A 12,849-nucleotide genomic window follows, 5' to 3' on the forward strand; every position below is an offset into this window, starting at 1 on the left:
GGTGCTGCCTTGGGGCCGGCGGAGTACGGCGGGGCCCAGCAGTGAGCGCGGGTGGGCGGCCGGGGCAGTATGAGCGGGGTGGTGCGTGCGGCCTGGCGGTTGGGTGCCGCCGCCGCGCGGGGCCGGGCCGGGCGGCCGCTGAGCCAGGCGGCCACCGGGGACGCCGAGGGCGGCGGGGCCCAGAGCGGTGGCGGCTCGGGGTCGCGGGAGGCCGTGGAGCGGCTGGTGCGGGAGCACCCGGTGGTGGTGTTCATGAAGGGCAGCCCGGCGCAGCCGCTCTGCGGCTTCAGCAACGCCGTCGTGCAGATCCTGCGCCTGCACGGCGTGGAGGACTACCGCGCCCACGATGTCCTGCAGGACCCCGACCTCCGCCAAGGTCAGCGGCGGGCCGGGGCCAGGGCTGCGGCCGGGGCCGGGCGCGACTGTTGCCGGGGTTCCCCTTTGGGCGCCGCCTACCCCACGGCGGAGCTTGCACAGAGCTCGAGCCGGTCCCGGGGTTCCCCTTGTGAAACGCCGCTGTTCCGGCGCAGAGCCAGGCCCCCGAGGTACCCGTTTCCTGGTCGGAAAGACCCTCGGGAGGCTCCGGTGTGCGTGACCCTCCTGGGAGGTCGGGGTTGCCTCAACGCCGCTGGGGTCCCGGCGGGTGGTTGCAGCACCCCGCCCAGCCCGTCTGGCAGCCCTGCTTGCTTCTCGCAGGTGTAACTCGCCTTTGCTTGCTCTCTCGGGTTTTTGGTTTGGTTTATAAGCAGGCCTACAGCCCGGGGTTTGAGGGATTTGAAGTGTATCGCAGAGATGAGCTATTGAGGTTACTTTGCCTGGACGTCCCCGTTTGATTTCTGTAACCCTTACTGTGTCCAACCCTTACTGTGTTCGAGAGTGACTTGGTTATCTGCAGAAGACAGTTATGCTTATGGGGTAACTCCTGGAGATCGGGCTTTTTGTGCCATGCTGCCTTGCCTAATTAATAGATACAAAGCTGCATTAAAAGACTCCTAAGATACTTCATTATCTAGTCAGATATTTTTGTTCTCTGTGAACAGTATGGTGAAACTTAATGGCTTGGACTTGTACCACTGCATTCCCTGCTGGCACTGCCTGCTGGTGCTCTCTTGATAAAGTACAAAGCTATGCTAATCACTTGCACAAGAAATATTTAGTAATAGTTTCACTGTTACTGCTCAAGTGGTAGGAACTACTCTCTGTAAGGTTTTTTGCCAATTGTAGAAAGTTATACTCTGTTCTTGTAATGCTTTTATTTCTTTTTTCCCCTCCTTGATGTGCATCACTGACTGTTAAAGTGTTATGTGGTTATTTGAGAAAGTTCTAAAACAAAAAGATAAAAGTACATAGTAATTTGTCATGAAGGTGCATGGCATTAACAGTTCTTGTCCGGAATACACTAAAATGTGCTTTAAAGCCACATGCTGGCACGTATCGGGTGACTTCCTTCTCCTGTGTTTTTGATGTCATCTGACTAGTTCAGTTTTTCATTAGCTTTTAGCCAAAAGGTGGATTTTTCCAATCCTTGCTCGCTTTTCAGTTCACAGGTATAGTAGTAGGTATGGTGTAAAAACTTAAATATTGGAATTTGGGTGTGATGACATTCTTTGTTAATGAATGTTGGTTTTGTTCAAGTAAATCCTCTACTGCCTTTGGCAGATGAGCAAATCATGGTAGTTTTCTAAACTTCATTTACATATATAAATTGAATAATCTTACCATTTACTAGAGCAAACTCGTAAACTAAAAAAAGAAAACAAAAACCTTGACATCAAACTCTCAGCATTTCACTTTTGGTTGAGAGGGCTTTTGTGAGCCCTTGAACAGGCAACGCGTTTGTCACTTGCAATCTCTGGGGACTTGATTATGTGAATATATAGTATTTTCTTCTTATGTAACAGGAACATCTTCCTTCTGAGCATACCTGTTTCCTCCATGTGACCTCTGGGTTGTGCTAGGTGATCTGAGAGGTTATTGCCTTCCTGGCTACCTGAGCTTTAAATTGAAGTTAATAGTTGTGTTTGGCTAACGGGCGCTGAATGCAGTAACAGAGCTTACACTTGCAAAATACTCAGCTGGTTCTCAGGTGCTTAAAGAAGTTGTTCTGTTCCCTTCCATGCACCAGCTTTGGCACTTGTCTGACTGCATGGAGAGCCAGCTCGATTTTTTTAACTTGATCACTGGGTGTGCAAGTTAAACTAGCTTGTTGTACTGTGAGATGAGTGCCAGAGCCAGCACCAGGGATGGAGTCTTGAAGTGAAGAGTTGGGGAATGACACCGCTGCTTTCAAGGCCAGCCGGCTGTCAGTTGCTTCCAACTGTATTACCTGCTGCATCCTAAAAAGCCAGTATGTGCCTGCTTCTGTGGGTAGCAGTCTGACAGAGAGGACAGGGCTGCTGGAAGCTGTAGCTCTGCAAGTTGCCAAGCGTGATTCAGCAGTGGCTGCCTCTTAGTCTCCTCTGGGAGCTGCTCTCAGGTGCTGAAATGTTAGATGTGCAGCGTGTGATGCTTTCCGAAGCCCTCTATGTGAATATAATCTGCAATGCATGCATGTGGGGTTAGCGAGGGTATGCTGAGCCTTTAGCTGTGAAAATATCTAATACATCTGTTCAACTAAAGATTGATCTGCAAGGAGATTACTATATGTGAGCTGGTCACCAGCTTTGTATTCAGCTGAACATAAATGTTTGTATATATGTACGCTTACACCATCTGTGTAGTAAGAGTTGGCTCTTTGCAGAGATGGTGGTTCAGGCATGTTTGAAGTGATGGTTGGTTTCTTTCCTGTATCTACTGAAACAGCTTATTTTCAGGTTGTTCAACTGCTGAAACTTGCCCTGCGCTGAAATATGGCAAGCTGTAAAACCAGAACAACTCCCCTGCTTGTCTCTTCACCTAAAAGCACGTTCAGATCTGTGAAACTAAATAGTTATTGGTACTTCATGTGATTTATCTGAACTTGAGCTTGAGGATATGCTTCCCTGACACAGATCCTTTGTTATTAAAGCTTGCTTAAGAGACCTCAGCGCTCTCTCTTGGACTGATTCCATGGTTATTCAAGTTTCTCTAAGCTGGCTGTACCACAAGTGGTCCTGCTCTGAGCTGATGCACAGCATTAGGCTGGTTCAGGCCAGTAATGTGGCAGAGAAGCTTGGGACTGTGTACTGGAAAAGTAGCGGTTTAAACTTGTGGTAGTTCACACTCAGATTATTTTCACTGGTGCTTTACATTACGTAGGTATGGGATGCTGCCGAGAAAGTAGTCCTGATCGTTCCTCCTGCGCTTGGGCTAGCTTTCCCTCAACCGTGCTTGCACCAGGACTAATGATCTCCATGAAAATGTGTTGCTTTTCTGAAGAAAGTGTGGTAGGAGTGAGAGTGGTTGCTTGAGTCAGTTCTTTGATGTGGCCCATCATTGATTAGTGCTAATGCTGGCAAGAGAGAGGCTGAGAATTGGGAACTAGACTTGGGGAAATGGGGTGGGAGTGTGCTAGGTACCCCTTTCAGTAGCAGTTTGCACCGATTTTGGTATCACAGCCACCTTAAAATGTGCTAGCTCAGCTGTGAGATTGTAAACCTGATCTGCGGAGTGTGGTTTTACAAAGCAAACAGTGCTTCAAAGCAGAATCTGCAGCTTCTGAAGCGTAGTGGGAAGTGTTAACCTGCAGGGAGCGGGAAGGAGATCCCTTGGGGTGTCTGTGCTGCCGAAGGATCCATCACAGAAGTGCATCCCAAGTGCAGCAAGCATAGACCAGGCTAATTTGCTTTAACACTACTGAAATAGTATCAGTAACTGCTCTACTAAGTTAGGAGTTGGTCAGCCAGTTCAGGAGGAGTTCAGTTTGTAATCTGGTTGAGCCCTGGCACAAAGGCTTGCCCAATATGTGAAATGCAGCATACAGAGCAACTAAGCTTGACTGTATTTATATTTTTATTTGAAGTTGGAGAGATGCTCGAGTCACAACTACTCTAAGTGCTTGTATGTATTTGCAGTTGGGTCCTTGAAGAAAATATTTCAGTGAAAGAATAATTGGTGTAAATATTAGCCTGGAATGCTTATTAGAGTAGGTTTATGCAGAGCCCTTGGTTCTCAATTCATGTTTAGCATTACAATACCTTAACAAAAACTCTATTTTGTATCTACAGTGGCTCCTATGAGTAGGGTTATCCTTAAGCATGTCTTAATGTTGGCACTCAGTTTTTCATTGCAAGTGTTAAGGGTTGAAAGATTTTTAGTACGGTTTGAGCGCTTCTGAGTGCTCAAAGGCCAAGGTGTGTTTAAGAAAAGTACTGCTAAACATAAGTTGACATCAAAGCTTATAACTTCTGCAAACTGTATCAAGGTTTTAATGAAATACTAAGGAAGAAGTTACAGGTGGTGATGCTGGAGATTAGGTTAAATGGTTATGGGTTCCCTTTGTCCTTGATTTACATGCTAAACTTGTTATTTTGGACTTCCGAAGCATTGGTTGTCCATGCACAAAATCTGAAGTCAAAATAAAATCTCCTAGCTGATGTTGTACTTCATAGTTAGCAACACTTTTTTTTTCACAACAAATTTTTTTTTCTAGATTACTATTATTTTAGTGGATTTTTTTTTAAACACACTGTTATTTGACTAAGGGGAATTATTAGCTCTATTTCATCTTTTGTGCATTAAAATCATAATCCCATTGTGTATTTATGCACTTATACATATTTATTTTTAAAAAGTTTAAGTTCTAATAAAGCAAGCATAGTTTGCTTATATGGTTATTTTTTTACCTCAAATATTTTGGGATTTACCTTTACAGTCTTTAGAGGTTAAATGTTTTCTAAGGGGAAAGCAAGTTCCCTTGTGTTTTCTGCTATACAGGTCTAATATTTGCTGTTAGTACTTTCACAGCCTATGCTAAAGCTTGCAGGTGCTTGTTTAGAGGGTTGACTTGCAAGGTGAATGGGCTCTAATGATCTGAAAAGACACCTCTCTCCTCTGTAGTCTTAAATTTGCTATATGGGCTTTCATGCCTTTGGTAGAAAAATTCCAGGCATTACATGTTGAAGATGTATAAAAAATGTTGAATTCAAACCTTGGTATCTAAGCAAGTCCTAGTGGACTTGGTGTAAGAGCATGCCAGTGTAGAATGTAACTATTTCCTGTGCTTCAGAAATAATGGCTTTGTGTGAAGGGTCATTTAAAAAATGGCAAAATAGATATAATCATTCTTCTGTATAATTTTTTGTGTGATGTCTTAAAGTGCAAGTTGGGATTCAATTTATATCAGCTGATCAGTTAATATTTTTGGATGGTGTTACATTTGTCTTCTATGAAGTATAGTTTTAAACTTTAATTCTGTACTTCGTAATTGTGACTTGAGCTCTGTTCCGTTTAATGAGTACTTTTAAAGAGAGTTCAGCCTTTGTGCCCCTCCCATGGGCTGTAAGGTCTGGCAATGAAAGATAAAGCAATTTGAAATTCGTAAGGCTTCTAGAGGGGTGAATGTATCTTGCAATTGAAATTACAGTAGTAAGTATAACCATATGAATTCAGTAAGAACATAAAATATTTTAAAGTCCCTTTGGGAAATATAAAGGAAAACAATGTAAACAGTTCTTAATATTTTTCAATACTTCTCATTTCTTTGATTGAAAAGTCATATTTGCTTGTTTCCTGGGAGGGAAAAGAGACGCTATGTTTTCCCAGCTTCTGTTTGAAGTCTGTATAGGAGCTGACTCTGTATCTTTCAACCCACATCTTTGAGCTGGAGTGAGAACCAAACCTAACTTTAATGTAGTTTTTCTGATAGTGTTCCTGTTATCTATATAAATTTTTGCCTCAATGGGAAAGAAATGAAAATATTAGTAGTGCTGTCAGGTGGAAGCAATGTATTCTGTTTAAAATACCATACTATTTGTAGAGGGGGGAAACATTTAATACTTTTTAAATATTTTTTTTTTCTTATGCAGGAATAAAAAACTATTCTAACTGGCCGACCATCCCACAAGTATACCTCAATGGTGAATTTGTTGGTGGCTGTGATATACTCCTCCAGATGCATCAGAATGGAGATCTTGTAGAAGAGCTGAAGAAGCTAGGAATCCGTTCAGCACTTCTGGATGCAGAAAAAGACCAAGACAAAAAGTAAAATGAGCAAAAAAAAAAAGATGTTGTGATGGGAATAAAGCAGATCTTCGATAAGAACTTACTACCAGTAAAGCCTTACATACTTTAGCTCAAAGAAGGCATCTTTTTGAACTGACACTAAGATTTATCTGTGAATATCTGTTAGCTCATGGTAAATGTAGTAATATTGGTATTTTGATTTATGGATATTGTGAAAATTTGAGTATAACCACTGCACTGTAAAGCATACATTTGTGGAAATTTGTGTTTAAAAAAAGAAAAAGTTCACTTCTAAAAGCAGTCTCTTCTTACTCTTAGGAGTAAACAAAAAGAACTAATAATATTTTTATGGATTTGTGTGTGTGTGTTTCTCTGTTCTTTGATACACAAACCTACGCAGACAGCGTTTGCATTCCCTTGCTCTTCTTGAAAAAGTATTTAGTAGTAGTGCATCAGTTTTTCTGTATAACTCCTCGTGATAAGACTTCCTGAGAGCCTGTAAAACTTCTGTAATCACATACGATATAGGAGAAAAATAGTCTTCAAACAATAGGGGAGAAAAAAGTTTATATGAGAGTGCATGAAATACACTTTTATTCCAAAGGGTAAAATAAACAAACTTGTACAAATACATGTATAATGGTCATCATTACTTTGTAACTTTCTGATGGCTTTTAAAAGATTGCTAAGAATTGTGCCTAAAGATTTTATAAAACCTTTTCTACCTCTTGCAAAGCAGCTTTTCCCCTGCTTATGTACTTTGTGTATTGCAGTTCTGTGTCAGTGCTAAAATGTGGGAATTGTTTAAGGCTTCAGTATTCTAGCTTGAAATAGTACAGGAGAATACTTCAGTTACTACTGTAATCTTGTATTATTTGCTAGTCACCAAGTTATCTTTTTATATTGTATTTCCAATTATTTTCTCCTGACTGCTGTGCTCTGAAGAATGTGGTCTTCAAACATGGAATTAACAGATGACATGTTTCATGTAGATAAGATGAGTGCAGCAGCGAGGCTACTGAATAGATAAATGCTTCTTTGTGGAAAGTCTCTGAAGGCTTCAGTAGCTATCTAAGCATGTTTCCCTAAGTGAAAACAAATTATGTTAACCAGTGTAGCTTCAGGTGTACAGCAATACTGCTAAGATTGAAAACTAACCAACCTGTTTCTAACTGCAGTTTACTTTTATTAATATAAATCAGTTTGCATGTGAATTAGGCAAATGATTGGAAATAAACTGTCTTTTATGTTGATTGTCTACAATAGTTCCTCTTTATTTTAAATGAGTAATGAAACTGATACTGCTTTTGATTTGAAACCTAAAATGTTTTCCACTGCATAGGATAGAAAATGTGTTCTAGAGAAAGGAAAAATTATGACTGGTCAGTGAAGAGGAAATCAGGACTGGAACTTGTAGATGAGAGATTTGATGCAAGTTCCAGTTCTAAATCTCTCCTGTCCACTTGAGCAAGCTGTCCAGTGGAGAAACTATACTGGTACATTCTCCACAGAATTTGCCAAACTGGTTACTGTATAGTTTTAATGCAGTCAGCATCACCAGGATTAAATAGAGTGTGTAGGTTCTCTGTGTATTCACATGTTCATGACAGCTGCCCAGTACCAGCAGAGGTGATTGAATGACCACTGAGTATGAATAAGTTGTGCTCTGAGGCAGTCACTTGTGGCTGTTAGGCATGGAGATACGAGTGCAAGATTTCTTTGTTCATTTACCACATCCCATTCATGAAATGCAGCACTTTAGGTGTAGATGAAGGTTAGTTATGAGCATTTCAGCGTTACCTCTCTATGAATTCAAATTAAGTAAGCTTTCTTATGGCTAATCTTTCACAAGTAGTTTTTGCCATTCTGAATGTAAAATGATTTTTTAGAAAAATAAATGAATTTCAGAAGTCTTTGGTTTTTTGTGTCAAAAGACCTACTAAAAGGGATATACACAGTAAATGAAGAATAAGGTAACAAGATTAAATTATTTTCTGCTTCAATGGTTAACTCTTAGGCTGACTACTAAATAAATCTATTAAAAAATAAAAGCCCAAATCTGCTGTTTCATAGAGCTCTATTCTTTATTATTCTGTGATAGTTGAATATTTTTCAGTACCATCTGCTAGTAGTTTAACATAAAGGTAACTTTAGCATGTCAAGTCATCTTTCTCCTCTAAGCAGCAAAATTTTTCTCCCAGCATGAGTTCCTACTTTTACCAAAACTATGAAAGTTTTTCTGTGTTCTCAACTTCATTCTCCTTAGACTTCTCAGTTGATAATTATTTGGTTAAAATTTTGCATAACATAGTAGTGTTTATAGCAGTCCTTTGCCTGTTTGAAATGTACGTTGTGATTGAGCAAGTAAAACAACAGTGGTACCACGAAGTCTGGTTCACAGATCCACAAGAGTGGGAATATAAAGTGTGACTACTGCCTGCAGTCCCATACCAGCCACATCTTTCCAGGCTCCGTATGTGCGAGCAGTGGTTTTGCATATTACATCTATATAAATGTTCAAGTTAATCCAACTGCAACAGAAAAATCACCATCTACTTAAATTGAAAAAGATGCTCGCAAAGAGGCTTATTTTGGGAGTTGACTAAGAGTGTTTTCCCTGAGAAACTAGTTCTCAGTTGATTGTTTTAGAAGATGGGCAGTATTCTGCACTCTTCTTGTCAGCTTTTGCTGTCCCTTAAACTAGAGGCAAAAGGCAGCATTGTGCTTCCAAGTTCAAGAAGGATGCTCCTGCAAATGAGCTGATTTTTTGGAGAAAAAATCATGCCTCTCATTGATGAGAGATTTACACCTGCTTTTCTCGAGCTCTTAGGCAATGAGGGAAGGCAACTGATAATATTGGAGTCTGGGGTGATAACTGGTGGATGTGCTGAGCTAGTAGTGGAGGGCTGGTGCTCACTGGAAAGATCTATGAGGAGTCCCTGGTTGGGAGGATGCCAAGGGTTCTTCAGGGGAAAGGGTGACTTTTGTCCCCCCAGGAGGAGCAGCTTGTCACAGGAGGAGAGGGGAATGATGAAGAAAAAACACTGGCACCGCTGCTTGTTTTTTCCTGGTTACTCTGCAATAAGACGGAGACCAGAGAGGTAATTTTGCTCAGGAACATGGCTTGGGAAGGCTGGCTGAAGTTGCTGAGAAGGACAGCCAAAAGCAAAGATGGGGAGCTGCCCTTGCCATCTTTGGTGAAGAAAGAAGCAAAGCTGCCTGGTCTTGAGTTTGGTCTGCTCAGGTAAGAATAAGGCAGGCATCAGAGCTGTGCATTAGCATTGCCACCTGCAGGGCTTCTACAGATCAAGGTTTGTTGTATGGTGCTGCCAGCTCCAAAACACTGCATAGTGCCATTCCTGTCATTTGTGTTTTAGTGTTGTACTGGGCAGGCGTTGTGGCTGGCTGCTCCTCCAGTGAGATGCTTCTGGACTCACTTTGGTTGTATTGCACTGCTGAGAGCTTACAATGAGATGAATGCATGTAAACTATTATCTGTGATAGTTACTCTATTGTAGGATTGTATTATGAATGTTTGCCAAACAGAAAACCATTATGATTTTTTATATTTTATTCTGAGGATGCCCTTGGTGCTGCTGCTGTGGTAAAAGGCTGAGCTGAGTGGATCACCCTATTTGCCAGATCATAAATTATGATAATCCTTTGCATCTTCTAACACTTCTCGCCTCTTACATATAAAGCAAGGTGGTTTGATTTATCAAGTGAGAGTGTTCGTGTTCCAAAATGGATCTGCTGTTCTAAACCTTCACCAAAGAGGAGGCAGGGTTTCTTTGCTCTTCTTGAACTGGTCCTGGTGGGGAGCAGAAGGAAGCAGGTTACAAACACTTTTTACTGTGCTGCTAGTTTTGATTTGGGAGAATTCACATCAATTAAACCAAAAGATGTTTCCCTGAGAAAATGAGCTGGGTTACACGGTAAGTGTGTTTCTCAGCCCTAATGACCCCTTCCTTGCCTTCGTTTTGCTAGCAAATGTTTGAATGTGGTCAATATTCTTAATTGCTTGTCTACTCTAAAAAAAAAAAAGTTTATACAGCTTAAATGCCATGAAATATTTCAAGTGCCTTTATTTGGGTCTGACATGGAGGCTTATTTTCATGTTCTGACTGAGTTCTGTGATTCTCTTTAAAAAGTGGGCTAGAAATCTTTGGCAGGATTTTTCCAGGAGTCTGTTAATGCTGACAAAGTGCATGGAAAACACTCAGGTGTGGGAACATGAAATCGAAGAATCGTAGCAAGGAAAATCTCTCCTGAGCTAGCACCAACAATCCCATCAAGGTCCTGTCGGTGCCTGCATCTAAGAAGGGCAATATTAAAAAGCAGAGCTGGCAGCGTGAGCAATAAATCCCTGTCTAATCTGGTTTGCATATGCCTTCTGCAGAAACCAGATCTTCTTACACAGGGTTTTTCAACATCCGTATTATAGGATTATGTAAGAAAGAAGAGCTCATTAGTTGCAAGATATGCATTAACTGTTAAAGAGTCTGTGAGCAAAGATGGAAAGACAATAAAGAAAGGCAAAGAGAGTTGGAAGGTTTTAGATTGTTAATTGTACTGCGTGGTGGGTTGAGTTTGCTTTTTGGCTGAAAGGGTTCAGATTAAAACACTGCTCTGGGAGAGGCTGTTGTTCATTATTTGGTTTTGACTTTTTTGTTGAGAAGCTGCTTGTTTCATTGAGTAGTTCTGTCTTAAAGCACTGCTGATCATGGCTGTAGAAACTCCTGACTGATTTAACTACTTGAGGCCTTTCCTAACATAATCTCTTAGGGAAAACAGGTTTTAGTTGCACAGAAAATAAGACTGAAGTAACTAAGTGGACTCAAGTTTTATTTTCAACATTTTTTCAAAAATTTTTGAAAGGTATATGCCAAATTCACATTTTATGTTCAGACTTTAACTGATTTAAGATGTACTAAAAGTGTCAAAAGCAGAATTATAATCTTATATGTCCTGATTGATTTAGGAATGAGGGAAGATATTCGGATTTGTAAATTTATCATCCAGCTTCTTGCACATGCCTTCTTTCCCTGGAAGTAAGGGAGTAGGCCAGGAGCAAAGGAGATTTTAGTTAGAAAGACCATCATACTGTATAAAATTCGTGGTAGTTGTAGGTTGTGGCTGAGAGGAACATAAGGTGTTGTATATAATCAACAAGCATTCATGACTTCAGCTTTGAAGATCACTTCTTAATCAGACAGCAAAAATGATTGCAGGACAGCAGGGTGCTGGCTTGTGCTCCCTTCTCAAGAAGAAAAGCTTTTAAGGGTGACTTTTATTCTCAGATGATTTTAATATTTTAAGACCTTTGGAATCAGAGAAAATAAACAAACTAGACTTCCTTAAAGATGAAGGGAGTCACTAGAAACTTTTCTCTAGCTGTTGAAATACACGCTGTAATTTCCAAAGTACCTTGTTTACCTTAAATATGTGCAGGTGGTGATGGTTTGTAAGGACGTAAGAATCACAGAATGGTTTGGGTTGGAAGGGATCGTCTAGTTCCAACCCCCCTGCCGTGGGCAGGGACACCTTCCACTAGACCAGCTTGCTTAAAGCCCCGTCCAACCTGGCCTTGAACACTTCCAGGGAGGGGGCAGCTACAACTTCTCTGGGCAACCTGTTCCAGTGTCTCACTACGCTCAGAGTAAAGAATTTCTTCCTTCTGTCTATCTAAATCTACCCTCTTTCAGTTTAAAACCATTACCCCTCATCCTACTCTCCTCTACGCTCCCCAACAAAGAGTCCCTCTCCATCTTTCCTGTAGGCCCCCTTTAAGTACTGGAAGGCTGCTATAAGGTCTCCCTGGAGCCTTCTCTTCTCCAGGCTGAACAACCACAACTCTCTCAGCCTGTCCTCACAGGGGAAGTGCTCCAGCCCCCTGATCATCTTTGTGGCCTCCTCTGGACCTGCTCAAGCAGTTCCATGTCTTTCTTACTCTTGGGGCCCCAGAGCTGGACACAGCACTGCAGGTGGGGTCTCATGAGAGCGGAGTAGAGGGGGACAATCACCTCCCTCGACCTGCTGGTCACACTTCTCCTGATGCAGCCCAGGATACGGTTGGCTTTCTGGGCTGCGAGCACACATTGCTGGCTCAGAGTCAGTTTTCCATCCACTAATACCTGCAAGTCCTTCTCCTCAGTGCTGCTCTCAATCCACTCATTGTTCAGCCTGTATTTGTGCTTGGGATTGCCCCGACCCATGTGCAGGACCTTGCCCTTGGCCTTGTTGAACTTCCTGAGGTTTTCACAGGTCCACCTCTCAAGCCTGTTAAGGTCCCTCTGAATGGTACATCCCTTCCCTCCAGCGTGTCAACCACACCACACACCTTGGTGTCGTAAGCAAATTTGCTGAGGGTGCACTCAATCCCACTGTCCATGTCACCCACAAAGATGTTAAACAGTGCTGTTCACAATACCAAACCCTGAGGAATGCCACTTATCATGATTCTCCACTTGGATATCAAGTTGTTGACGGCAACTCTTTGAATGTGTCCATCCAGCCAATTCCTTATCCACCAAGTGGTCCATCCAGCAAATCCATGTCTCTCCAATTTAGAGACAAGAATGTCATGCAGGACAGTGTCAGAAGCTTTGCACAAGTCCAGGTAGATGACATCAGTTGCTCTTCCCTTATCCACCAGTGCTGTAACTGCATTGTAGAAGGCCACCAAATTTGTCAGGCATGATTTGCCCTTAGTGAAGCCTTGTTGGCTGTCACCAATCACCTCCTTTA

General features: G+C 41.9%; 1 protein-coding gene across 1 annotated transcript; it reads left to right on the plus strand.

The window, feature by feature from the left end:
- The first annotated feature begins 57 nt into the window (after positions 1 to 57).
- Positions 58 to 7,353, plus strand: GLRX5 (glutaredoxin 5). The gene is made up of 2 exons (XM_074868715.1): positions 58 to 376; positions 5,946 to 7,353. The coding sequence occupies exons 1-2, from the start codon at positions 70 to 72 to the stop codon at positions 6,122 to 6,124; spliced, it is 486 nt and encodes a 161-aa protein (XP_074724816.1). The 5' UTR covers positions 58 to 69; the 3' UTR covers positions 6,125 to 7,353.
- Positions 7,354 to 12,849: the final 5,496 nt, after the last annotated feature.

Source organism: Strix uralensis, chromosome 4 (genome assembly GCF_047716275.1).
Source record: "Strix uralensis isolate ZFMK-TIS-50842 chromosome 4, bStrUra1, whole genome shotgun sequence".
Classification (NCBI taxonomy): Eukaryota; Metazoa; Chordata; class Aves; order Strigiformes; family Strigidae; genus Strix; species Strix uralensis.